Source organism: Peromyscus californicus, unplaced genomic scaffold (genome assembly GCF_007827085.1).
Source record: "Peromyscus californicus insignis strain IS unplaced genomic scaffold, ASM782708v3 Scaffold_20__1_contigs__length_68692818, whole genome shotgun sequence".
NCBI classification, from domain to species: domain Eukaryota; kingdom Metazoa; phylum Chordata; class Mammalia; order Rodentia; family Cricetidae; genus Peromyscus; species Peromyscus californicus.
Window position 1 is genome coordinate 47,749,330 of NW_026294503.1, and position 21,576 is coordinate 47,770,905.

The following is a 21,576-nucleotide window of genomic DNA, read 5'->3' on the forward strand; positions in this document are numbered from 1 at the left end:
AGGAGAGGAGTCCTGCAGGGGTGGGGCGGGCCTAGAGGAAAAGTCAATTGGGCGGAACTGGAGCTTCTGAGTCCTTCCGTCCCTGCGACCTCCCGGGCGAGGAGTGACAGCCGCACTGACCGAGCAATGGGTGAAAATGCCCCCTCAGGGCCCCTTAGATCGGAGTGGGAAGGGGAGGCCCATGCACCAACTCAGTCACTCCAGTCGGTGGAGTGGACTCATTGCCCTCCCCACTGGGTGTCCAGACCCAGTCAGCAGCGCCGCGATGCAGCCGAGCTAGACTGTAGGCTCCTAAGGAGCCACATGGCCGCTGAGTCCCGATAGCTCTTAGATTAGAGGAGTGTGCGCATAGCTATTTGGGGTTACACTTTGGGGCCGGCAGCATGAGAAGGTCAGCTCTGGGACACACCTGACCTGAGTAGGCCCAGCTGGAGTCCTGGAGTCATGCTGTCTGCCGTAAATCCTCTCTTGATCTTTCCGAATGAGCTTGGCCATCTTCTGTGCCTCCGTCTAGTGGTCTGTGTACTGAGAATGGCAGTGGTCCAACTCACGTTATGGGCAGTTGACTTGTGTGAAGTGCCCGGCACCGGCTCTGAAGGCTTAGAAAATGCTGGCCACAGTAGCCTGCCCAGTTTCTATTTCCAAGGGTTCAGTTCCCCAACGTCCAAAATATTTAGTGTAAAGTACAGTTTTGAGTTGCATGCTACTCTGAGTAGTGTCCTAAAACCCTCAGCCGTCTTAAAGACTGTCCTCCAGGATCTCTCAAATATTTCTTTGAATGTAGCTTTAGCGGGCCTGGAACTCCCTATATCAGCCTATCCTGACCTGGATGCAATTCTCCTGCCTCTGCCTCCTTAGGGCTAGGATTACAGATGTGTATAGCTATACTTGGTTCTCATACAATAGTTCTAGAGACAGAGACCGCTGCACAAATTTTCATTACAGTGTGTGTTTTGGTGATTTATGTTTTATGAGACAAGGTCTCATGTAGTCAAGGCTGACCTCAAATTTCTAATCTACCTATTTCTACCTTGTGAGTAGTAGGATGACAGGCATGTGCCACCACAATTTGTATGTTATAGTCTATTATCAGCATTGTGTTTTACTAAGTATTATTGTTTATCTCCTACTGTGCCAATTTATAAATTAAACTTTATCGTGTGTGTGTGTGTGTGTGTGTGTGTGTGTGTGTGTGTGTAGAAGCATAGATAACATTCGTTGTATGGGGTTCATTAATGTCTGAAGTTTCAGGCATCCATGGGGGTTCTTGGAATGGGTTGTACAGTTAAGAGGCGCTGTAATCTGTTTAACAGAGAAGGAAACTGAGGATAGAGAGTTTTTTTTTTTTTTTTTTTTTTTTTGGTTTTTCGAGACAGGGTTTCTCTGTGTAGCTTTGTGCCTTTCCTGGATCTCGCTCTGTAGACCGGGCTGGCCTCGAACTCACAAAGATCCACCTGCCTCTGCCTCCCGAGTGCTGGGATTAAAGGCGTGCGCCGCCACCGCCCGGCAAGGATAGAGAGGTTTTAAGCAGCCAGTCCAAGGTCGTACAGCCCACAAGTGGCAGAATTCAAGCCCGCAGCCCCCAACCCACTCCTTCCCATTCTGTGCCAACACCAATGGGTTACCTCCTATTCAAGCCTGTTCAGATCTCTCTCACCCAGAGGACACGATTGTCTTTCCCTTCTCGGGACATCCGGTAGTCTGTCTGTCCAGAGCCAGGACATAGGCCAATAGCACCGATGGCCATGCATGCTGGAGCATACATAGATGAGGGGCTTAGTGCATGCTGGGTTCATGGATGCAGCGGGAAAATGACTGGTTCTACCTTACAGGTCTGCTGTCCGAGTTGAAGCTGGCTGTGCCCTGGGGCCACATTGCTGTCAAAATCTGGGGCTCCCAGAAGAACCCTCCAGTTCTCTGCCTGCATGGCTGGCTGGACAATGCCAACTCCTTTGACAGGCTTATTCCTCTTCTTCCACAAGGTGGGGCTGTGGGCTAAGGGGGCAGTGGAGGGGTGGAAGCCGCCACTCAGACCCCCTTCTCTTTCTCCTCTCTGCTGCAGATTTTCATTATGTGGCCATGGATCTCGGAGGTCATGGGCTCTCATCCCATTACAACCCAGGCTTCCCGTATTACCACCAAAATTTTGTGAGTGAGGTCCAAAGGGTGGTAACAGGTGAGCAAGAGCCAAAGTGAATACCAGGAAGGAGGTGTGTGTGTGTGTGTGTGTGTGTGTGTGTGTGTGTGTGTGTGTGTGTGTCCCCTCTGTGACATCCCCTCTCATCCTAGGAGTAGGGTGCAGTGTCTAGGAGGCAGTACTGGCTTGGGGATGGATGCCTGGGGTCTGGCTCCAGTTCTCCCAGCAACTGAGATGAGCTTGCCTCCTCCACTGGGAGCTTCCCACAGTGGAGCTGAACCCCCTCAGCTGAGCTCCCGGGTGGGGTGCTACAGGTATTTGGAGGGAGTCCCAAGTCAGGACACAGGAAAAAGTTCAGAGTAAGGCTGGACCATGCTAACCTTTTTTTTCCGGTTTGTGTTTTCAGCCTTTAAATGGACGCAATTCTCCCTCCTGGGCCACAGTTTTGGTGAGTCAGTTTTGGCCAGGCCCCGAGTTCTATGCAGGGCTATCGGAGAGGGAGAAAAATCGATACAGTGGTGCCTGGTACCTTTCCCTGCCCCTCTGAGGAGGAAGAAGAGAATCCTCATATGCTTATCTTAGGGACTGTGCCTCTGGTCTCAGATGAGGGAGGGGGATGCCCCTGTGAGTGTTTTCACACGAAGGGACCTTGGTGGGCCAGGAAGAGGCTCCAAGTTGAAGATGCAGAGTCCCAACACCGTGGTGGGAGAGGAGCTGGGGAGGGGACAGTCCTTAGAAAAGAGCTCAGGGGAGGATATTGGGGGCTGGGGCGGGGGGGGGTCACATAGCAGTGTGACAGCGCTGCTCTCTTGTCCCGCAGGTGGCACTGTAGGTGGCATGGTGAGTAGCTGGCCGCTCTGTGGTCACCTGGGACCTTGAGGGGCAAGCGAGAGGTGGGCTGGGGAGAACCCCTTGACATAACAGATGCAGTAGCCAGCACCTCCTTAGCCAGAGGCAGATTCCGCACGCACGCACGCACGCACGCACACACGCACGCACGCTGTGTCCTGGTGACGGTTCCTCGTAGTTTCTACGTGTCCCATCTAGGGTTACTGGGGTCTGCAGCTAGGTCTGGGAGCACACTGAAGGGAGACAGGAGACTCGATCTGGTGAAGCCTGCGCCTTCTCCAGCCGCTCACTTGCTCCTCTCTTGTTCCTCTCTAGTACGCCTGCATCTTCCCCGAGATGGTGGACAAACTTGTCTTGCTGGACTCAACACCCTTTCTCCTGGACTCTAACGTAGGAAGAGGCTTCTTGGAGGCTGTCACGGGGACCCTAGACTTTAGTTGGGGCGTGCCTTCAGCTCTGTCTCCTGTGGTGGACATTAAGGAGGCAGTAGAAAGTGGCAGAAGATGGACAAGTTAGCCAGGGATCTCCCCCAGAGAGGGTAGCATCCTGAAGCTTGTGACCCTAAGAACGTCAGGGAGCAGGGCATGGGAACTCTTTGGAAGCCCAGTGTGTGGCCTGGATTCTGCAGAATGCCAGGGGAGCCAGCATAGACTGTAAAACAGCAGCCATGGGTGGAGGAAATCTGGGGCCACAGCAAGCTCCCTGTCCGAACACTTAACCAGTTCCTTTGTGCTGTGCACCTGGAACAACCATATACATCAACCATGAGTGTGGCTGAGAGACAAATACTACCCCCAGCAGTCACAACAGCCAGTACTGTCCCTGTATCTGAGACTCGGCCCTGTCCTTTACATACTGTGTGACCCTACGGAAGTTAGTTTGCTCCAGAGCACTCCAGTATGACAATTTCCATCTTTCCATTTACAAAATGGCCACACCTTCCCTGAGGACGATAACTCATTCTTTCTTTTTTTTGAGACAGGAGCTCATTCTGTAATCAAGGCTGGCCATGAACTTCTGGCAATCCTCCTGCCCCAACCTCCTAACAGCTGAAATTGCTTTTTCAGTTTGTTTTGTTTTGTGAGATAAGGTTTCTTTGTGTAGCCCTGGTTGTCCTAGAACTAGCTCTGTAGACCAGGCTGGCCTAGAACTCATGGAGATCCTCCTGCCTCTGCCTCCCAAGTGCTAGGATTAAAGGTGTGCGCCATCACTGCCCGGCTGGGATTAGTTTTTACCCCTATGTCTCCAGTCCCTGCACATTGTAAGCACTCAGTAGTTTTCCATTGCATGGACCATTAACCATTAAGCATTAGTGTGGAACCCAATACCCAGACTATGGTGAACTTTGCCCTTTGGTCTCTGTGATGTCCCACTGATGAAACAAGTATAAAGAGCCTTGGGACTTCCTCCTGGGTGGTGCTGGGTGGCAGTGTGCCCCCAAAAACCTGAACCTGCTGGTCTTCTGCCACTGGGGACTTGGGGTATGACAGATGGAATCTTAAAACCGATCCACTTTGCCTACCTGGTTCCACTACTTGCCATTAGAGTCAAGTTGCCTGCCCTCAATGGAATGCTAGTGTTCACACCTCTACAAAGCCCTTGGCAGTTAACAGAGATGCTGCCTCCCCCATCATCGGATCCCTCTAGCTATCCCAGGCCAGCCTGTGCCAAATGAGAAAGGATAATTAGCAGGGGCAGATCCCCCTCAGAGGGGCACCAAGGGCAGCGGGCGGGACCAGGGAAGGGACTGGGACCTCTCATCTGAGGCTTCCCTATTCACCAGCTCGCTCTGGCTGACTCCTTAGGAAATGGAGAACATCCCGCTCTACAGACGGAGGAACATAGAGCACATGCTGCAGGTGGAAGCTTCCCAGAAGTCCCTGAGGGTGTACAGCCCCGAGGAAGTGCTGCAGAGGTGGGTGTTGGTGGCAGGGGTGAGGCGGGGGGAGGCTGGCACTGCTGTGCCCAGGGTGGAAACCTTCCAAGTCAGGGAGAAGATATGGCACGCTGCTCCTCCTCCTCCTGTTACCTCCCCCTCCTCACAACGTCACCCCCCCCCCACCCTTCTACCCCAGTTTGTTCCCCCTGGGGTGACACTCAGGATTCTCCCACTCTCCTGTTAGACCTGTCCGGCAGCCTCTACCCCAGAACAACCACACAGCCTTGTATCCTTGTTGGCCTCTCCATTCTGCACCCACGGCCCAACTGGGAATGCCCTGGCTGTGTTTGTACTCATCTGGCAGTGTGCACAGTAGGACAGGGCTCCACTTTTTTTTTTGTTGTCTAGAGGAGTGGAGACACACACACACACACACATACACACACACACACACACACACACACACACACACACACACACGGTAACAGGCAGACTGTGCCTGATGCTGTAAACACCCCACTGATTCTGAAAGACATGCAGATCGTTCTGGGTAGCCTCCCTTCCTCCCTCCTCCTCTTCCTCCTGGAGAGTGACCCCAAGCACTCAAGCACTTTACCCCGGAGCCACACCCCTAGTCCTTTTTGGTTTTTGTTTGTTTGTTTGTTTGTTCATTTTAGAGAGATTTAGCTATAATTCAGGCTGACCTTGAACTCACTATGTAGCCGTGACTGGCCTTGAATGCAAAGTCCTCCTGCCTCAGCTTCCTTAAGCGCTGGAATTAAAGATGGGCATATACTATCTCTAGCTGTCTGCTTTCCTTTCTGTCTAACCCCTGGGCTTGATGGAGGCCTGATTCCTTTTGTGTCTTCCTGTCTCCCCCAGGATCCTGAAAAGCAATAGCCACTTGACTAAAGAGTGTGGGGAACTCCTGCTGCAGAGAGGAACCTCGAAGGTGGCCACAGGTAAGGACTCACCATCCCTCCCTCATTACTGCGGGATGACATGGAGGGCCTGCATGGGTCAAGCTGATACTTGGTGCCTCCAAGTGTTTCATTGGTTCTTCCATTGCCTCATACACGGCATTGTGAAAGCAGGATGATGGTTATGATAAACGACGCTGGTGGCGGTGCTGGTTACTGGCGGAAAAGTCACGGGCCATGGCCACAACTACCAGAGTTATAAAGAGCTTTATTAGAAAGAGGGGATAAGAGGGAGGAGAGCCAGGCCTGGAGAGAAAGGAAGATGGCGGGAGCAGAGAGAGAACACACACACACACACACACACACACACACACACACACACACACACGAGTGGGGGTCCAAGTCTGGCTTTTTTTTTTTTTTTTTTTTTTTTTTTTTTTTTGGTTTTTCGAGACAGGGTTTCTCTGTGTAGCTTTGCGCCTTTCCTGGAACTCACTCGGTAGTCCAGGCTGGCCTCGAACTCACAGAGATCCGCCTGGCTCTGCCTCCCGAGTGCTGGGATTAAAGGCGTGCGCCACCACCGCCCGGCCAAGTCTGGCTTTTTAAGGTGGGGATTGCGTGACCACATGTAGTCGCCAGCGCCCACTGATGACATAAGACGTAAGACACAGGACCCCGAGCTGCGCATGTACAGAATCCTAACACAGGAGAAACTGAAGCTGTGCATTGCTGAGTACCTACCTGATACAAAGTCACGTAAGCATTGTAGAGAACCACACTCGATGTGAAGGTTGGCTAGGTACTGGGACTAAAGTTCATGTCATGGCTGTGCCCTGCTGGGCCTCTGGGGAGGAGGTGCTGTGGCTTTGGCAGCTTTTGACATGAGAGTCTTCTGTATTACTTTTCCCGTGTACTTGTCAAGATCCTTTACTAAGGGCCTGAGAAGTGCAGTTCCCCGTCAAGACTGTGAGTGTGGCAGAGAGCCACAGTGTCCCAGTCTCAATGGGGCTGGAATCTATAGGCGGCACAACTCCAGGGGCCACCATTTACAAATGTCCTTTGTGAATAGAAAATAAATAAATAAGTAAATAAATCTTAAAAAACAAAACAAACAAAAAAACCCCACAAATGTCCTTTGTGAAAAATGACACCTCCTAGGCCTGGGCAAGAAGGAGGCTGAGCAGAAAAAGTAAATTTTAGGAGGAAAAAAGATGATAAACAAGCCTTAGACACTTGTCTGTTGCTGCAGCAGAGTTATCTGACAACTTGGAGAAGTCAGGGTTTATTCTGGCTCTCAGTCACAGGGGACTGCCCATCATGACGGGGCGGGGGACAGCGTAGGAGCAGGAGGCAGCTGGTCACATTGTGTGCCCAGCGAGGAAGCAGAGAGAGATGAACGCTGGTACTCTGCTCACTCTTTAATTCAGTCCCGGACCCTAGCCCATGGGATAGTGCTGCCCAGAGTCAGGGTAGACATCCCCACCTCAATCTGATCTAGGAACTCCCTCAGAGACATGCCAGAGGTTTGTTTCCATGGTGATTCTAAAGCCTGTCAAGTTAACATTAGCTATACTAGCAAGTAAACAACCAAAGCGGAAATATGAGTGCCTGGGGGAGAGGCATGGGGCCACTCTCAGGTGAGGGAAAAGCTCTCTCTTGAGATGATGTGACAAGACAGAAAGTGCCCCAAACTGGGCACAAAAACCAGGGTTTGGTTCCTGTTGGTGCCAGCTGAGCAACCATGGGATTCCCCCGCCCTGTTTGGTTAGGAAACAGACAAGGTCATTCGATTGTTGCTCTCACAGGCTGACAGGCTCTGTGGAGGTTGTCGAAATTACTTTATGAAGAAGCGAAAGAAGTAGGTATCCCCTCCACCTACTCAGTGCCTGTGGGGTTGGGGCAGGTTGTGAAATCCTGCTGGCCAGGACAAAGACACTAGAGAGTGGTAGGTACCGGAACCAACAGACCCTGGCCGAGACAGGCTGTCCTGTGGGAACTCCTGTCCTGTGAGACTAGAATTCCAACTGCTGAAAGAGGCCCCCTGGACTGTACATTGTACCTGTAGGTAAGGCTATAATAACACCGTGAGGGTCACAGGGAGCAGGCCTTGAGTGTTCAGGTGCAAACTGCCATTCTGAGCTATTGGGTTTTAGTCCTGAGCCTGTCTCCCTTCCCTACAAACCCATAGGAAGGTTAAGGGCCTAGGATTTTGTGCCCCACAAAGATGGCCAACCCAGGGGTTCCCTGTAGAGAAATGGGCTAATCCAGAAGAGACATCCTTCCAGCCAGCCCAGGGAATCCAACTGGGCCCCTGAGCTGCGTGAAATGTAGGCACAGATGCTGTCACTTAGGAGACATTGGGCATTGCTGAGGTGAACTTTTGTGCTAGGGAGCAGGCAAGTGGCAGGAGCACTCCTCTGTAGCAGAATTAGCTTGGGAGAAGGTAAATCCAGATCCTTCTGGCTCTGGATACAGTGGGAGGAAACCATTGTTCTGGGCCTCTAGACCCCCTCACCCACCCACACACACACACACACACACACAAAGCCAGTCTCTCTCTCTCTCTCTCTCTCTCTCTCTCTCTCGCTCTCTCTCTCTCTCTCTCTCTCTCTCTGTCTTCTGACCTGAGTAATGCAAGTGAGGAAGTGGTCGTAGGCATCTACTTCCCTGCCAAAGGGAGTTCCCAACAAAGCTGGGTCATGAAGCTAATGATTTAACCAGGCAGATGTACCAGGATCAAGAGAGAGCCATGAGAGGCTGGAGAGATGGCTCAGTGGTAAAGAGCACTGGCTGCTCTTCCAGAGGTCCTGAGTTCAATTCCCAGCAACCACATGGTGGCTCACAACCATCTGTAATGGGATCGGGCAGCCTCTTCTGGTGTGGATGAAAACAAAGCACTCATATACATAAAATAAACAAATATTTAAAAAAAATAGCAAGAGCCATGAAACACAGCTTTAGGCACGTTCTTGTCTAAACACAAGTGTTCCAACCCATAGTCCGGTGCTTGCTTCAAGCCAGGTGTGGTGGCATGCCAGCCTGAAACCCTAGCACTTGGGAGGTCGAGGCAGGAAGATCGTGCTGTTGAGGCCAGCCTACATAGTAAGACCCTAACTCAAGCAAACAACAGAAGCAACACATACTACTGGCTGAAGGTATTCTGCAAAGAGGGAGAACCCAGCTCTGTCCGGGGTCTCTGAGGATGAAGGGACAGGCTCTATCAGTCTCTGGCCAGGGAAGCCCTGCCTTCCCCTCCAGGATGCTGAAATTTCTGTCATAAACTCAGCTGCATTCAGTCAAAAGCAGATCCGTCTGGCTTGAGCAGTTTCACAGAAACACTTGGCAGGGGAGCTGGGACAGCTGCCCATGTTTGAAAGGGAAAGGTTTTGTAGAAAAGCAGAGCTTTCTAGCTGCCGGTGAGAAGTGGAGAGACCTGACAACAGTCATCCCCCACCGGCAACCACCAGAGGCTCTGAGGGCCTTGTCCCTGGGCACAGTGCCCTCTCTGCTGGTCTCTGCTGGATCTGTGACTTTGGTGAGTCCCAGCAGAGATGCAGAGCCAGCAGTGGGAAGACTGTTGAGTTCACTGCTGTTCCTCAGATGGCCCGGCAGTCCTCCTGGGTGGGAAGAAAACAGGAAGGAGCCACCCACGGGCAGAGCTGCAGCTATCAGTGTTCAAGGTCAGGGTTTGTTTGATTTTTGTTTTGTTTTCAATTATACTTGTTTATTTTATGTGTGTATGTGTGTGTGTGTGTGTGTGTGTGTGTGTGTGTGCACATGTAGATGGATGCCAAGGATTGAACTCAGATCTTCAGGCTTGGTGGCAAGTGCCTTTACCCACTGAGACATCTTAATGGCCCCAGAGGACTCTTAGCTGTTTGTTCGGGGTTTTTTTTTTTTTTTTTTTTTTTTTTTGGTTTTGGTTTTTATTTTCCCACAAAGTCCACAGAGAATGGACCCAGGGCCTGCTTTCTATCCCCCACGCCCCCATGCTCTGGGACAGAGGGATGGCTAAGGACCATCCCCGGTACTCCAATTGTATAACCTGAGGATTGGGAGAGAGTCACCATGTAGGTGTCCCTCTGACACTGTGGGACACTGCTAAGGCAGGGACAGAGAAGGGCCAGCAGATACAGAAGCCACACTGTGCCAAGGACCTGCCAGGAAGCTGTGGAGAGGACAGCGGGATGCTTCTGAGCACAGGGCTGGAGGCTGGACCAAGTAGGGCCAAGTTAAGTCTGCACTGGGAAGCCCATGGCTTCATGTGGGTTCAACTCAGCCCAGGCCATTTCCCTGTCCTGCTTAAAGGGTAAAGGAGTTTATTAGGGAGGAAGACTCACTACAGCATGGGAGATTTATCCTAGGGTCCTGGAAGTCTGAGGTGCAGTCCAGCGCTGTTCTTCTGCCTGGGTCTGTCTCAGCATCCAAGCCCACCAGGTCCTCTATGCATCCGAGTCACAAGTGCCTGGCTAGAGCTCTATCAACAATTAAACATTCCATTTATTATCTCAGAGTTCCATAATCTCTAATTAGAGGCCAAAACCTAATAATTACAGAAAATAGCATTCCTTAATGTTTCCATAATTGCTTCCTTTTTTTTTTTTCCTCAGAGTAGCATCTAGATTCATTCATTGCTTTTCCTGTGGGGGCGGGGAAGGGTGGGGTGGGGGTGGGTGGGCGAGGGTATCCTGCCTTAACCCTTCCCAGACATACACGAGCTCAGTCATCATTTGGCTTCTCTTTCTTTCTTTTTTAACGAGTTATTTTTTTATTTTGTGTGCATTGGTGTTTTGTCTGCATGCATATCTGTTGGATCCCTTATAACTGGAGTTATAGACAGTTGTGAACTGCCATATGGGTGCTGGGAATTGAACCCAGGACTCTCTGGAAGAGCAGCCAGTGATCTTAACCACCGAGCCATCCCTCCAGCCCTCACATTGAGCTTTTTATCAACTTTGTCTAATCTGTTGCTATTTAAAAAAACAAAAACAAAACAAACAAACAAACAAAACCTGAGTCGGGCGGTGGTGGCACACACCTTTAATCCCAGCACTCAGGAGGCAGAGGCAGGTCAATCTCTGTGAGTTTGAGGTCAGCCTGGTCTACAGAGTGAGTTCCAGGAGTTCTACAGAGTGTTACCCAGAGAAACCCTGTCTTGAAAAAAAAAAAAAAAAAAAACCAACAAAAAACCTGAGTCCAAGCATGATGGTACACACCTTTCATCCTCAAAGAGGCAGAAGCCTCTGCTTACCCTCTGTGAGTTTGAGGCTAGCTTGATCTACACAGCAAATTCCAGGCCAAGACTACATAGTAAAACCTGTCTCAAAAATAAATACTTCTTAATAAAAACTAGTGGGGAAGGTGGTGGTGCATGCCATTAATCCCAGCACTTGGATTCTTTGGTTTTTTTTTTGTTTGTTTGTTTTGTTTTTTTTCTTCAGAGCTGAGGACTGAACCCAGGGCCTTGTGCTTGCTAGGCAAACACTCTACCACTGAGCTAAATCCCCAACCCCTAATCCCAGCACTTGGGAGGCAGAGGCAGGTGAATCTCTGTGAGTTTGAGGCCAGCCTGGTCTACAAAGCAAGTTCCAAGGACAGCCAGGGTTGTTACACAGAGAAACATTATCTCAAAACAAAACAAAAAACAAAACATGAAAACCAGGTAACTTAATAAAAGTGCAAGGTTGGGCGCATTGCTCGGTGGTCGAGTGCCTGCTCTGCATGTACAAGGTCCTGGGTTCCAACCGCAGCACTGCAGGAAAAGGGGATTTACTGGAAGGCTGTGGAGGTTGGGAGCCCCGGAGTGCAGTGGGAGCATCTACCCCATCTATGGTCAGTCCTTGGCTTCATCTCAGTTTTACCAACTTTCCCATGTTGCAGACATGGAACTGTAGCCGCCTGGTCCCTGGTTGTCACTTGTCTCTAGACCTGGAGTAGTTTCTCTCTTGAGTGCAGAACTGTGGTATTGCAGTTGATATCCAACTGCAGTATGTGTGTCTTTTTTTTTTTTTTTAGATGGATTCTGGAATTTGAATCATTTACATGTTTGATTCTAAGACATATTTTGTTTAAATGTTTAACACACTGGGGACTTAGCCCATTTGCAGAAGGTGTTCTGGTCTGACTTCACCTTGTCTTTGGTGGTTGTGCACAGGGGAGTTGAGCAGACTTGTAGGCAGACCTCTCCCTAGGCTGACACCTGCAGCCGTCCCCGTTTCTCTTGTTGGAGCATGTCCCCAGAGTTGGCTTTTCTATTCCTGGCTAGCTCTTGGAAATTTCCAAGGCTTGTGAGTTCCTATGTGGCAGCAGAGGCTGCTCTGCCCCACCCCCACACTCCTGCACACAGTTCTCTAGGAATCAGAGATGTGGCCCAGGAGGGCATGGCCAAACCTTTCTAGCTGGGTAGAGTTGTCCATCCTCTATGGCAGCGACCAAGTCTGACAAGGAATGCCGTGGGTCTTGATTATTCTTTATTTCCTAAAGAAACGAACAGTTTTCTCTGAGATGGGAGTTGGACCCTAGAGTGGTGGCACATGTCTTTAGTCCCAGCACTTGGAGGCAGAGGCAGGCAAATCCCTGTGAGTTGAGGCCAGCCTGGTCTACATAGTGAGTTCCGGGTCATCAGGGGCCACATAGTGAGATCCTGTCAAAAACAAACAAACAAAAACAAGAAAGGGAAGAAGGAAAGAGAGAACCTTATCATTTCCATCATCATCCTTTGCTGTCCCTTGGGGTCTGAGGAGATGCCCATGTGCTGTGGTCAGACAAACTTGACCAAGCTCTGTTCTAGAAGCCCAGGATGGAAGTCCAGGGCTGGCTTTCACCAGCCTAGATAGAAGGCATGAGCCCTGTGTGAGGAGACCGAGACTTCCTCAGGAAGCCGGGTGAGTCCCTTCCTGTAAAAGCTGACACTGAAAACACCATGCTTTGTGCTTTCTTCAGGGCTGGTGCTGAACAGGGACCGGAGGCTCACTTTGGTAAGTACTGCTGTCTTCCAGCTTCGTCACAGATTGCCTGTGATCTCTTTTTGAAGGTAGTGTTAAATTTCTATGCATAGCATAGGATAGACCCATTTTAGCTGCCTGTAAGTACACTGCTGGGTAGTATTAGACACACTGTTTTATGTGTCACCAACACCTATAGCCCAGACTTTGTCCCACTCAGTAAACACTGAACCAATTAAAACCCCAAGTCCTCACCCGTCTCTCCAGCAACCTCTAATTGACTTTTCTATCCCTGTGAAGTTGCTTGTATGACACCTCACAAAAGTAGAATCAGTGTTTGTCCTTCCGTGCCTGGCTTCCTCTCCTCAGCATCGTGCTTTCCAGATCCTTTCAAGTGAAACATGAAACACACATCTGAGTTCACACTTTGTGAGGACTGAAAACTGTTCCATCGTGATGACTTTAATCCCAGCGTGTGGAGGCAGAGGCAGGCCAATCTGTCAGATTTTTTTCTTTAAACATCTTTTTTACATCTGCTTTTTTAATTTGTGTGTGTGTGTGTGTGTGTGTAAGGGCACGGGGGAGCGTGTATGGAAGTGAGGACAACTCGTGGGAGTCTCTCCTTCCTCCATGAGTGTCATGGATCAAAGTTGGCCAGCTTGGCAGCAAGTGTGTTTATCCTCTGAGCCGTCCTGCTGGCCCCACAGCGCATGTTCTCTGTGCAGTCCTCTGCTGACAGACACCGGGGTTTCATGTTCTGGCAGCTGAGAACAATGCCGCTGGACCATGAGGCTATGCCAGAATTGAATTGCTGGAACCCACAGCAACTTGTGACTGATCTTTTGAGAAACTGCTAAACTGCTGTCCACAGAGGCTGCACTAGTTCATGTTCCCACCAATGATACACAAGGGTTCTGATCTCATCCCCAATCTCTGTCTCTCTCTCTCTCACACACACATATGGGTGGAAGGGTGCTGGGAATTGAACCCAAGGCCTTGTACACTCTAGGCAAGTGTTCTACCACTGAGCTACGTCCCCAGACCCCTTTCTCGCATTTGTCTCTTCATACATGTGTACATACATCGACAGACTTTCTCCAAATGTCCCCAAGTCTTTTCATACATGTGCATGTACAGGGACACAGACCCTTGTCTCAGGACTTTGCATCATTTCCACACTCCCTTGCTAAAGAAGTCTCTCACAGGGCTGGAGAGATGGTTAAGAGCGCTGGCTGTTCTTCTAGAAGACCTGAGTTCAATTCCCAGCAACGACAATCATGTGGCTCACAACCATCTGTAATGAGATCTGGTGCCCTCTTCTGGCCTGCAGGTGTACATGCAGGCAGGACACTATATAATACATCAAAAACAAACAAACAAAAACTAGAAAACAGAGGTGAGTCTGGAGCACAGCCGGGCACACTGACCTGGATCCAGGTCTCATACCCCGTGTCCTATATGCAAAATGCCTCAGAGCTGGCCGTTCAGTTGACTTTGCTGTTGGCTTAACCTTATTTAAAAAAAGGGGGGGGGGTCAGGAAATGAAATTGGAAGAGTTAAGAGATGCTGAGGGAGAGAGGCAGCTGATAAAAGGGGACAGGTGGGGACCCCCAATGTGGTCAGTCCACAAAGGAGAAATAAGCTGCCATAGAAACTCAGAAGAGCTTCACGTCTGCATGAGTGGGGTAATGTCCCCTAATCCTTGCCTTGGGACCAACTTAAAATTAAGTTTGAGGCCTGATTGTACCCTTGAGCCAGACCTCTAATTGACTTTTGAGGAAAAGGAGGGAGTTTGGAGGCCAAGGCCCAAACCTCCGCCTGACTGCATCTGGCGCCACCTCCTGTTAGCTGTGGGCTGTGGCCAGTGTTCAGAGGCGGCCTCCCTGCCCGCCTCCTCCTCCCGTGCCCCCCAGGCTTGTTTGAGAAGGTGGAGCCAGAGAGCCTGCCTTCTGGACCATGTCACACCTCTCCAGCAGTTGCTCTGATGCGAGAACCTGGCTGAGAGACTGTGGGGCCTTGTGGCGATGTGGGAATCTCTGCTTTGAGAACGTACCCATGGTGATTTCAGTCTGAGGAGCAGGACAAGAAGCGACTTTGTTGTGTCTGTGAGAGTATGTGTATGATGTACTTGTGCATGTGGAGATCAGGGGACCTTTGGTGTTCCCCAGCCACATTCTCACATTTATGTATTATCATCTATTGACTTTTTGAGATGGTCTCAAACTTTTCAAGCAGGCTAAGCTGGCTGGCCCGCACACTCTGAGGATCCACCTGTCCCTGCCTCTTGAGGGCTGAGATTGTAAGAACGTCACATCATGCCCAGTTGTTGCTTAAAAGTGAAGTCTGAGGATCAGATTCAGGTTTTGTTTCAGGCACTCTACTGACTGAACCATGGCTCCGGCCCAGGAGTGAATTTTTTCATGGTCTATATAAAACTGGGTGTCAGATACTCACCAGGGTCCAGTATATAACAGGCAAGCTCTCTGCCACTGACCTACAGCCTCAGCCCAGCTGTACTGATGTCTTTTATTTAACTTCATTAACTATCATTTCTCCCATGAAGTCCCCTGATCCTAGCATGATATCACACCCGCCATGCATGTGACCTACAGTGTCGGTCAGTAGCTGCACGGGGCTGGAGGCCTCCATTTTGGGCCCTGCAGCATAGGCACATTACATAGTGAGGGCTGGGTGGAGACACAGGTATGGTGGACTCTGGGACTCTGTGTTGTGGTCACAACACATTTCTTTCAAGTAGAAGCAGTCTCATGAAGGGAGTGAACTCTGCCTGGCAGAGTCCAGAGCCCATCGCCAGACTGTGCCCTGGGAAAGGTCTACAGGGGGCTCCTGGGTCCTAAACAGGTCCAGAAGTAACCTCCAGTCAACGGTCACACCCAACTGTAAAGGGTTCTGTGAATGGAGTCTGGCTGGGCAGCCATGACCCCCACAAGAGGGAAGGATAGATCTGGGGGTGGGTGGGAGACACACTTTGGTTGACAGAAGCTAAGAAGTCTCGATGAGTAAGTGACTTGGTGGATACTGGCCTCCTGGGGTGGGTGGGTGGCCCAGCTGACCTTGCTGGAACCCGGCTGCCCTGAAATAAGGACTCTGCAGGTGTGCATGGGTCTTCATGACAAGGATTCACCCTGGTCTTGTTTCTGCAGCCAGAGAATAACTTTGACTTCGTGAGCAAGGAGATGTTTGCGCACCTTACCAGGAAACTTCAGGCCAATGTGTTCCTGATCAAGTGAGTCTAGACTGAGTGCCCTTGACAGACCCGGGGAGCAGGACCCTCTGAGGGAGCCTGGCACAAGGCGTCCAGTTCTCCACTGTGACACACTACTTCCACTTAGCCTTTCTCGGGAAGCATCCTTGTCAGCAGGTGCTGGGAGCGGGGGAGACAAAGCAAACGGTGGCCTGGGATCGGGGCAGGGGTGAGGACTGTCGCACAGACTGGCAGGTCTCCGGGGAAGCCTGACGTGGCTGGACTTAAGACTCCACTTCCACATCAGAGAAATGGCACAGGCAATCTTGGGAGCTTGTCAAGTCCTACTCTGTTAGGAACGATTGCCCTATTGGAGTGCACAGCTTCAGGAAGGATGCACTTGGGGTGATTCTCAAGGGGCACACTCCTCTTCAGATCAGCCAAATTAACCCTGATGACCAATGGGGTGACAGACGTCACAGGATTGTCTTCACATTCAGGAATTTTGAATTAGGAACTTTCCTGGGCTAGCCACACACAGTTGGTCTAGCCTGATCCTTTCCTTGATGCTTGGTGGTGGTGGAAACAGCAGGGAAATCAGAGCGAAGTTTGATGCCATGGCGTGGGCTGTTGCTAGGAGGTTTGGAGGCTTAATTAATTTTTTTTTGAGTTAAATTTTCAACTCATTATGAAGTTGGGGAAATGTTAACACCGTTATAAATTAAGGCAAAGCTGAACTTAAAAACAAGGGACTGGCTGGGCACGGTGGCTCACACCTGCAGTTCAGGACTGGGGAGAGCTCAGCAGGGCTGTGGCAAGTCTGAGGCCAGCCTAGGCTACAGTGTGCTTCACAGGCGGGAGTGGGGGTGTGGGGGGTGATGGTTGTGTGATATGCACGTTAGACGTCAGTAGGTTTTATTTTAAAGAAAAGCCTGGCCTTGAGAGCCGGTTCAGATCTCAGCCCAGCTTTCAGTGGCCCCCACTTTCCCCGGCAGGCATTCAGCTTCTGTTAGCCTGTTACCCACTCTAAGGGAAAGCTGGTACTGAATGACTGACCCTCAGGATCAGCAGAGGCTCAAAGGGACACAGGAAAAAGGAAAATGGGAGTCAGCCAGGCTTGGGCTCTTCAGGTCCTGAAACCCAGACAGGGCAGAAGGCTCTGTTAAGATTCACCCCAACTTCTTGCTGCCCAGAGCAACGGAGGGGTACTACGATGTGAGACGAGCCAACGATGAGAAGAAGGAGCCCCTGCTCTTCATGGTGGACACGCTAAGCACCATCCTAAAAGAGGTAACGCGTGTGGCCCGGGAGGCTGACAGGTTGGACACGTCTTCTCCTCTGAACCCACATCATAGTCAGTCGCTTTGGATCCCCCCAAAAGTGCCTCACCCCTCCATAGCCAGTCCCCACAAAACCTCGGACACACAGTTCAGGAAGGAGACAGCTTTGGTTGGCAGGCTCTCCCGTTTTACTGTTTTCCCCTGACCCCTGGCCAGGCTTGTGGGGCACACCTCTTAAAAGCAGCCTCACACTCGCCTCCACTGCTCCCGGAACCAGCAGACTGGCAAGTGTGATGGCTCCAGGGCAGGGGGAGGCCTGGAACCTCTGCACACAGCCCGCTGCACCAGGACCGGCAGCGGCCCTGCCTGTAACTGCCCCAGTTCAGCACTGGAGTCACACAGCTCAGAGGCCTACATCCCTGGGACAGCTTCCAAGTCCCCAGGCTGCTGTGGAGAGAGGCTGCCCCTCACCCACTTGGAAGCAGTCAGCTATGAGAATGTCTCCCGAGTGGGCAACATCTCACCAGCTGCCCCTTTCTCCAGCGGTTCCAGTTTGTGGAAATCCCAGGCAATCACTACATCCACATGAACAAGCCCCACCTTGTGGCTAGAGCCATCAGCTCCTTCCTACAGAGCCAACCCAGGATCTCATCGTCGCTGTAGCTCTGGTCTTGGATCCTGTTCACACTTTCTAACACCCCCATCCCACAAAATAGGGGGGGTGGGGCTCACTGGGCTGGAAGACCAAGGGAGGCAGCGGAGAATCCCATGGTAGAGCTGTGGCAGGCAAGGAAAAACAAGGTTCTGGCCTTTAGTAGCTGACTTTAAGAAAGGGACAGGTGCCCTGGGGCTTGTGTTTGGTAAGCTACAGTGAGCTGGTGCGCGGAGGAAGCAGGGCCTGGGTTGGGTCTCTGGAGCCTGTTCTGGCTGCCAGCCTGTGTGGAAATAAATCTGTCTTCACTGCATTCCAATGGCTCTGTTGCCTGCAGGGGCTTCATGGAGGGCAACGGAGTCAGAACAGATAGTCAGTCAGGTTTCCCAGGAACATCTTTACAGGCACGAGGAGGCAGGGTCAGCTCTCTGGAGGCCAAATGCTGCTGCTGCCCTGCACGTCCAGCCTGTGCGGGTGTAGAGATGGAGCTGTGGACAGACACAGCAGCGGCTTCTTGGCCTGGGATCTGCTTCCTAAAGCACCGTCCCCGAGGGAGGGAGCAGGCCTGCTCTCCAGCGGCCACAACAGCTCAGTAGGGCCGGAATTTGCGTTGGGCACGCATCAGTTCAATCCTCTGCTTGTCCTCCTCAAACTTCTTACGTAGCTGTGCCAGGTCTGGGGGTGTGAAGGACACAGGACGGGTCACACAGAGCACCTGTACAGGAACTGCCAGCTACCCTACTAAAGAGACCCCTCACCCTCATGTCCCAGGGAGGCTCAGTACACTCCCCTCCCTCCCCATGCCCCCTCTATTCCTGCTGTGCTCTGGGTCAAGGTCAGGATCCTGTAAGAAAACAGAACTGGACACTAACTACAGCCACGCAGGAGGGCTAGGCTGAGGTGGGAGGTGGCGGCATGGAGAAGAGAGGCCCGGAGGAGGCAGGCCTCCTAACCCTTCTGTTCCCTAAGAAGCAGCAGGTCCAGGGGCCCCTTTCCCTAGATGAGGCCTTGGAGTGGGGTGCTCCAGAATTCAGCAGGTAAATGGTCACCAAGTGACCCAAGTCGGAGGTGGCACCCGGAGCTCTAAGGAGGGGGGGTTGACAGGTGCTCAGGTGAAGGTACAGCTTGGGGTCTAGGAACAGGACAGGAGCATGTGAGGTGTGGAGAGACTGTGAGGCAGGGGCCAGTGCCAGCAAAGGTGGGATCTGAAGGTGGCTGTTGAGCCCACCCCATGCTCAGGAGAGGACCGGGCCTTCTCAGTCCCACAGAAGTGTCCTGTGAGCAGGATCCTATTGACAGCAGCGAGAGCATGTACTCCCATATGGAACACTCAAGAGCCCCCCCCATGAACCCCCCCATGTCCCTCAGCACTCTGCAGTCGACGCCTTCTGGCTGGGGGCTGACAGGTCCCTGCCCCAGGTGCTCTGGGGACCTGGTGGTGAAGCCACATCCCAGGTGTTTCTGGGGAGCAGTAGCGGCACCAGCCTGTAGAGGATGTGCCTGAGGACGCCCTGCTCCCTGCCCCGGCCCGTGGGGTGCCCCCAGGTGCCCTTACGCTCCATCTTGGACTCTCGGTGCTGCCAGGCATAGAAGTTGAGCAGCTCCTTGCGGGCACGCTTCCTTTTCTCCTTCTCGAGAACGCGCAGGCTGGCCGCTTCTGTGCGAGGGAGCACAGGCCTGCGGCCCCGGCGCGTCACCTTCACCCAGCCCTCCTCATCGGGGACTCCTTCCTCCTCCTTGGCCTTAGTCTCCTCCTGCATGGAAGAGGCGGTGGATGGGCTGGGCTCTGCAGCAGCAGGATGCCCCGACTGGCCCGAGGCCCACACAGTGTCTGCTGGCCTGAATGGTCCCCGCAGTAAGTGTCAAAGAACAGACATATCAATGACACTTCCTTCACCTGCAGACCACTGAGAGTCCATGTCACCCAGCCAGGTGGCCCAGGTCTCAGCAAGCAAAAATGGGAGCCTACACTCCCCATGGTAACCGAGGACAGGCCGCCACCGCCATTCCCTCACAGGCACCACAGCACACATTCACTACTTGTGGTACCCACCTTCCCATGGCTCCACACGTGATACCCGGGGGCCCTACTGGAGGCCCTACCTCAGCTATCTTCTTGTCGTAGGCCTCCATGAATGTGTCTACTTCGATTCTCAGGGCCTCAGGGTCGAGCACTGAATCTTCATAATCACTGATCCACTCTGCGGGGGAAGGGAACATGGTGTATCATAAACCACACTGAGAAAGCATCATGCGCTGTCCGGGCTCGTGGAGAGTAGACTCGGGACCAGAGAGCTGGCTCAGCGGTTAAGAGTACTGTTGCTCTTGCAGAGGACCCAGGTTTGGTTCCAAGCTCCAACATGGTAGCTACAACCACCCATAACTCCAGTTCCAGAGATGCACCCTCTTCTGACTTCCTTGTATACGAAACACACGTGTGGTGTGTAAACACACAAAAGCAAATCTAAGAGAGCAGACTCTAGGGGGCCTGCCTTTGTCCCCTCCCAGCCTCTCCTGGGTCAGCCTGGCTCCCTGGCTCTGTAGCCGGGAGAGGGAAACCAGCAGCAAGCTGCCCACTGGAAACAGTTAGCAGGCAAACTGCTGCCAGCAGATGGCACTGTTTTTTTTTTTTTTTTATGCCAAGGCATAAAAGCCCGGCAGTGGGTCAGGGAGGGCAGGAGCTCCCTGATGAGGCAATCAACCTCCCCAGTCATCTGGGGCACTCCCCCATCTGATGCCGTTCCCTTGGCCTGCTCTCAGCCAGGCTACACCCAGCACTCCTGCTGGGTGCTGTGAGCACTGTTGATGAGGTTTTTGCTGTCTCTGCTGTTTGTGCTCTGCACTTTGCCGGCCATATACTCAATAAACTGTCATTCCAACCATCACTACGGCTCTCACAGAACCTTCTCCAGGCCGTACAGAATAGAGGCGACAGGCTCAGAGTGGAGAGTCAGCCTTTGCCAGACATGGCCGGCAGGCTGGATCCTCTAGCAGAGTCCAGGGACTTGGGATCGAGGTTCAGGTGCCAGGAAGGTTCTGGAGGCAACAGGCTGGGCCCTTACCTCCTTACCTGGTGCCAAAGGCTCAGGCTGTCTCCTGACGTGTCTCAGACACAGCCCCGCCAGCCCAGGCCCCTTGGGAAGAGGGGACACAGCTTGTGGTATTCACAGATGCTGCCCCCATCAAGTGTCCCTCACCGACCCAAGGCCCGAGGAGGAAGCACTGGCCACTGCCAGCGGTACTGACTATGAATTCCGCTCTTCACAGGGTGGCTCTCTGTAGAAAGCAGCAATGGGCCCTTAAGATTCAAGGCAGCTGACACTCCACTTGGCTTCTGGAACACCACATAAGCTACCTGAAAGCCCTGGGGGGAGAGAGGTGTCTGTGTGAGCCTTCCCACTTGTGGCACAAGGTCCCCATACCTGCCCCGGACCATGGGAGATGGTGCTTGGCTCTTTCATGTGTCATCTCACAGTCTGGGTGAGGGACAGCCATGCTCCTAGCTAGCCAACTGCTGCTGGGACACCCAGGCTAGGGTGGGTCATAAACAGACAAGGCACAAAGTCGGAGTAAGACTCCCTTGTACCGTAAGGACACATGAGGGACCTGGGGAGAGGAGCAGGGCTCCTGGAGCTAGGGCACCAGTCCTGAGGAGAAAGCCACTGAAGTAGGAAACGGGCTCTGGGAGACTGCAGGACAGAGAGGGAGGC

The 21,576-nt window shown here is 52.1% G+C and overlaps 2 protein-coding genes across 2 annotated transcripts in view; one reads left to right on the forward strand and one right to left on the reverse strand.

Moving 5' to 3' along the window:
* Nucleotides 1-18,179, forward strand: Serhl2 (serine hydrolase like 2). The gene is made up of 12 exons (XM_052748474.1): nt 1-130; nt 1,833-1,982; nt 2,063-2,176; nt 2,544-2,585; nt 2,958-2,977; nt 3,302-3,376; nt 4,792-4,901; nt 5,748-5,827; nt 12,728-12,762; nt 15,894-15,976; nt 17,128-17,224; nt 17,758-18,179. The coding sequence occupies exons 1-12, from the start codon at nt 127-129 to the stop codon at nt 17,875-17,877; spliced, it is 930 nt and encodes a 309-aa protein (XP_052604434.1). The 5' UTR covers nt 1-126; the 3' UTR covers nt 17,878-18,179.
* The window catches only part of Rrp7a (ribosomal RNA processing 7 homolog A), a 6,614-nt gene continuing 3,049 nt past the window's right edge, over nt 18,012-21,576 (reverse strand). The window contains exons 4-7 of the mRNA XM_052748475.1: nt 21,113-21,230; nt 19,970-20,067; nt 19,422-19,620; nt 18,012-18,541 (exon numbers count right to left, since the gene is read on the reverse strand). Of these exons, the coding sequence (XP_052604435.1) occupies nt 18,456-18,541; nt 19,422-19,620; nt 19,970-20,067; nt 21,113-21,230 (501 nt within the window). The 3' untranslated portion in view covers nt 18,012-18,455. The remainder of the gene's footprint in view (nt 18,542-19,421; nt 19,621-19,969; nt 20,068-21,112; nt 21,231-21,576) is intronic.